Source organism: Ranitomeya imitator, chromosome 2 (assembly GCF_032444005.1).
Source record: "Ranitomeya imitator isolate aRanImi1 chromosome 2, aRanImi1.pri, whole genome shotgun sequence".
NCBI lineage: Eukaryota > Metazoa > Chordata > Amphibia > Anura > Dendrobatidae > Ranitomeya > Ranitomeya imitator.
Genome location: NC_091283.1, coordinates 257,472,838 through 257,478,628, shown reverse-complemented (window position 1 = coordinate 257,478,628; position 5,791 = coordinate 257,472,838). Strand labels below are relative to the sequence as shown.

Here is a 5,791-nt window from a genome sequence, read left to right as displayed (position 1 = left end):
GATGATGCGCTTTGCAGCGCCCGTTACTGTCACAGACATGCGCCGCTTCAGTGGCATGGCCGCAGACTATAAAAGGCAGGATGTGGGAGACGTAGTTACTATGCGGGCCCCCCGACGAAGCTGTGGGCGAAACGCGCGTAGGGGCGCGTGTTGTTTACCATGGAGAAGGACAAGGGTAAGATGGGGATAGGGGATTAGTCTTTGTATACTCTGATTTTTGTGGGTGTTGCTGAGCTATGGGCTACTTGCCCGGTACTAGATGTTATGCTTCCAGTTGATATTGCTGCTAGGGGACTTCGTTAGCACTGTGCACTTTATCCCCCCTTGTAGACAGCGACTACTGCGTACTATTAGACACTGACCCCCTTATAAATCCCCCCCCTTTTGTTTTGCCTTCATCTATGGTGCAACACTGTTTTTATTGCACCCATTTCTCAATATTCGAATGTCTCTGTATTGTGTTATAATTATTATATATCTGGATATTTTTTCCGATATATATTTTTTAGTGTTGCTGATTTAGCACTAATAAATATACTATTTTTATATGAAATATTTCTTTCTGAGTCATTTTACTTCATTTCTTTTGTTTTTTTATATTCATAGAAGTATCTCAGGGTATTTACCCCATCAGTCCTGCGTACTCCAGACGGGACTGCGTTCTTTGGTAATGGTATCTGTATCTGAGGTTCTGTTTTTGCGCCTCAGTAAGATGTTGCCTTCCTCTCTCGGCACGACTCTTACTGGCTCTCCTTTGTGCTGATCTCGTTTACACTGTTCCACAATATTCTTCCCCTCTTGTCTCTTTCTTAGGACACCGCCGCAAGGTGTGCAGGCGCGGTTCCGTTACGTTCTGTTCGCTAGGCACCTGCCAGGTTCCCACGCCTGACAGGGACCCCCCTGTGCCTTCTCCCTGCAACACCCCCTGCCACGGGATGTTGCCTGGTTCCAACCCAGTCAGCTTCTGACTAACTTCCTCCCCAGCCCCTAGTTTTACCCGTGTGAGGAGTGGCCCAATAAATAAAGCCTTTTTCTCCCCCTAGTGGCCGGAGTGTGAAGTGTAATGTGTTCTGGTAATACCTGGTCAGGAGAATGCCATCGGACGTACCGCTACTCGCCTTGGGGCCATACTGCAACGACCAGGTCTCTGGGGCGCTGCATATGCACCTTTGGAGATGATAAAATAGGGCTGCATTTGTGATTTTTGTTGGTCAGGAACTGTTTTTCCCTTTTATTTAGAATGTTTTGATTAAAGACAGTGTCTATCAACGTTTTGTATTCTTCAATATGTTTTTTGGAAGGGTCAACATCTAATTTTTTATAGTATTTTACATCAAATAATATATGCTTCCTCCAAATAGTCCTCTTGGTCCTGAAAGACAATACCCTCTCCTTTGTATCAAATACCGGTCACACTCCGGGACACCTCCTTGTCCTGCGGTGGACACCGCGACATATGATACTCGGTACATATTTAGTTTGGGTAAGGGTACCGTCTCACAGTGGCACTTTGGTCGCTACGACGGCACGATCCCTTGACGCTCCAGCGTCGCTCGATTATCGCTCCAGCGTCGTAGACTGTGGTCACACTTCGCAATGCACGGCGCTGGAGCGATAATTTCATGACGTATTTGCGATGTAGAAGTCGTATGGGACAGTCGTACGGTCATGTCACACAGGGGGTGCTCTCACAATTCAGAGCACATTTTGCATAATCTGTGCGTGACGTTGTTCACGAGGGGCGTGTTGTGCTGCTAGCTAACTACACCTGTAGTGTGCTGATAGGCCATTGGTTACTGTGCACACATTGGTTGGAAAAATTGTCACCTGAGCGCTATTGTTCCCGACGCCACCTCAGCTTTCAAAATTACCTTCTTCACTTTGTACTTGGACACTTGGTGGACCTGGACGTCGGATTATGTATTTCCCAGACTATTACACGATTTACACCGCTGCTTCGGGGTATGTTAAAGCGCTTGGGCGTGGTGGATGGAACGATGTATGGTCGGCATGAGTGCTTCGTGCCACCGCTGAAGCGAAGCGGATGGTACGCTGTTGTGGCTTATGGTGGGCTAGGGTGTGGCAGATGGAATGATGTATGGTCAGCATGAGCGCTTTGTGCCGCCGCTGTAGTTAAGCGGGTGTTACGTTGTTTTGGCTTATGGTGGGCTAGGGCGTGGCAGATGGAACGATGTATGGTCGGCATGAGCGCTTTGTGCCGCCGCTGTAGTTAAGCGGGTGTTACGTTGTTTTGGCTTATGGTGGGCTAGGGCGTGGCAGATGGAACGATGTATGGTCGGCATGAGTGCTTTGTGCCGCCGCTGTAGTGAAGCGGGTGGTACGCTGTTTTGGGTTATGGTGGGCGTAGGGTGTGACAGATGGAACGATGTATGGTCGGCATGAGTGCTTTGTGCCGCCGCTGTAGTGAAGCGGGTGGTACGCTGTTTTGGGTTATGGTGGGCGTAGGGTGTGGCAGATGGAACGATGTATGGGGCGTGGCGGATGGAACGCTGACTGCTGTTTTGGAGTGGTGTTTGCACCTCTGTGAACCATTTTTTTTAATTTTTATTTTTTGTTTTTGTCCCTTTCACTGTTGCTGTTTTAAAGTACTCTTTGTCAAACGCCTAACTTTTTTTTGTTATGTTTCAGATGTCTAATCGCGTGGATTTTATCCATGATTTCATTGAGATACACCAGTCTTTTCCCTGCCTGTGGAAGATTAAATCTCCAGAGTATTGCAACAGGGAAAAGAGGAAGGAGGGATATTCGAAGCTAATTGAATTTTACCATCTCCATGCACCTGAAGGGCAAGCCAACGAAGCTGTTGTTAAGAAGAAAATTCAGGCACTGTGCACGGTGTGGAGGAAGGAGCTTAATAAGGTCCTGCACACTTCAAAGTCCGGGGCTTCAACGGAAGAGGTGTACGTGCCTAAGCTCTGGTATTTTGAGCATCTGAATTTTCTTCGGGACCAAGAGGTGCCACGGACATCTACGTGTTTTCGCTCGTTCGCACCTGTGGAACCGACATTATCAGAGAACCTCGTCGAGGTGGACTCTCAAGGGCAACAAGTAAGTACCTCTTTGCACCACTGGTTCACCAATGTGTCCTATAATTACAGTATATATAATTTATCAGCATTTTCTGTTTTATCCATCAGATTATACCATCAATTAGAAGTTATAACATTTTCCTGTACAGATAAGTAACCCTGTCGCAGAAAAGTATTAAATGGCGACCTTCATAACCCATACCATCTAAGCTAATTATTATTATTATTATTATTTATTATTATAGCGCCATTTATTCCATGGCGCTTTACATGTGAGGAGGGGTATACATAATAAAACAAGTACAATAATCTTGAAAAATACAAGTCACAACTGGTACAGGAGGAGAGAGGACCCTGCCCGCGAGGGCTCACAATCTACAAGGGATGGGTGAGGATACAGTAGGTGAGGGTAGAGCTGGCCGTGCAGCGGTTTGGTCAATCGGTGGTTACTGCAGGTTGTAGGCTTGTCGGAAGAGGTGGGTCTTCAGGTTCTTTTTGAAGGTTTCGATGGTAGGCGAGAGTCTGATATGTTGTGGTAGAGCATTCCAGAGTAGGGGGGATGCACGAGAGAAATCTTGTATGCGATTGTGGGAAGAGGAGATAATAGGGGAGTAGAGAAGGAGATCTTGTGAGGATCGGAGGTTGCGTGCAGGAAAGTACCGGGAGACGAGGTCACAGATGTATGGAGGAGACAGGTTGTGGATGAAAATAGTATCGCTTCCAGCTACAGATAAGTATTCTTGGTGAAACTATTTCGACCCTAAATTGATAATCTGGTTCCCCTAGTAGTCTGAACAGTGGAGTGCATAGTAATAAATAAATGGGAATGTTAAATAATATTACTAATATAATAACATATTACAATATTTTCGCATGTATACGAATATATAGTTTGAATGCGGTTAGGGTGGTGTAAATCGTTTTTTTTCTGTTTAATAACTTCATTTTTTATTCTCCCCAGGAGGACAGTGCACAGGACAGCTCGACGAGTCAAATAGTGGAGGCTGCACCTGCCCGGACTCAATGGAGGCAAGGTTCAAGGAAGCGTAAAGCCACCACTGACGTCTCCCTTGAACTTTTGACCCTGGCCAAACAGGCGTTAACGAACAATGTCAGCCCTGCGTTGCAGGGTTTTGGACAGTACATTGTAGACAAACTTTCTAAAATGGACGAGAGGCAAAGAACTCTTACGGAGCGTCTAATTATGGATGCTGTTAATAAGGGGACTGATGGCACTTTGGATGAGCACACGCGCTTGGCTTGTTCCCGGCCAATGGAGCGTCCAGAGTCGGCATATTTTCATGGTTGGCCACAGACACCAATACGCCCCAATGTCCCCGTGTCCCACTTCGGCCCGCCATCCCCTAACTCCTACACGACCATTCCGTCTCACATGGCTTCGCCCATCAGGCACCTTAATGTTAGAAATGAAGATTCGGCGTATCACGAATTGTGATCCTTTGCTTCTTTACTGTTATGTATTTTTTTGTCTTGTTAATAATGTGTTTTTAATAAAACCTTTTTCTTGAACTTCTATCTCGACAGCTTGATTGGTTGGTCTCGATCACAGAGACAAAATGGGTCCACAGCACAGTATGACGGCAGAAATTAACTTAAAGAAATGTACTTTTCAAAAAACAAAACATTGAAAATGGAATAAAAGTATATATATATATTTTAATTTACAACATAAACTTTACAAACAGAGAATAGTTATTATTTTTGCCCCGCCTCCAACAGTTGGCACATGTCCCTAAGCTTCTGCAGCTCCCCCATTGCCACACTCTGCTGCTCCTGAATCCGCGCCAGAGTGTCTAACAGCCTTTCAATTCCGGCTTCTAGATCCTCCATGGTCACACTGCTGGCTGCTGTTGGTAAAAAAGCATAACATAAATAACACAGTCGTCTCCCGATACTGGGCTGGGATGACATCCCCATACTAGCGTTTAGGATGAAGGAAACCTCTCGGTGGCGGGGGAGTCTCAGAAACTGCCCTTGCTGTCCCGGGTTACATAGAGAGAGGCAGTGAGTGACAATCTTAAGCGTGTTTGAAAAAACTTACATGGCAAGACCTCTTCTGGGGACATATTCTCAGAGTCTGGAGTGGTTCCACAGGGTGGTGGCGGCGGCGCTGTGTCTTTGCGCTGTCAGCATATATGGCAAAAGTGACTGCGGGGGGCGTACCTGCAACTAAAATCCAAATCACATTATTGTGGGAACCTACTAGGATGTTCAGGCATTGACCCGGAGGGCACATCTGGATCGGAGGCGGTGTGGGATGCCTCGTGGTGGCGGCGGCGCTGTGTCTTTGCCTCTTTGAAGGAAAAAAAAAAAAAAAGGTGCTGGCAGCATATATGGCAAAAGTGACTGCGGGGGGGCGGACCTGCAACTAAAATCCAAATCACATTATTGTCGGAACCTACTAGGATGTTGAGGCATTGACCCGGAGGGCACATGTGGATCAGAGGCAGTGTGGGATGCCTCGTGGCCGAAAAAAGAGATATATTTAACCGTTATGTTGCGTGCTGTATTAATTAACTAGTGGAGCAGGCCAGGGGCAGCCAAGCCAAGGCAGACACAAAAGAGTAGGTTTACCTTTCCATATAGTGTGCGCACAAAATGGCAGCCATAGCAAAAGAGTTTGCAAACCGCATCCTAAAGTGCCTCCATTTTGTGCGTACACTTGCCAGATGCACAAGATGGCTGCCAGAGATGTTTTATACATCTTTTTACCTACTACA

The 5,791-nt window shown here is 46.4% G+C and overlaps 1 protein-coding gene across 1 annotated transcript; it reads left to right on the top strand.

Annotated features, from left to right (window-relative positions):
• The first annotated feature begins 2,216 nt into the window (after positions 1–2,216).
• On the top strand, positions 2,217–4,580 carry LOC138662979 (uncharacterized). Its single transcript, XM_069749005.1, has 2 exons — positions 2,217–3,069; positions 4,012–4,580. Exons 1-2 carry the CDS (start codon positions 2,641–2,643, stop codon positions 4,504–4,506), a joined length of 924 nt encoding a protein of 307 aa, XP_069605106.1. The 5' UTR covers positions 2,217–2,640; the 3' UTR covers positions 4,507–4,580.
• The last annotated feature ends 1,211 nt before the right edge of the window (positions 4,581–5,791 follow it).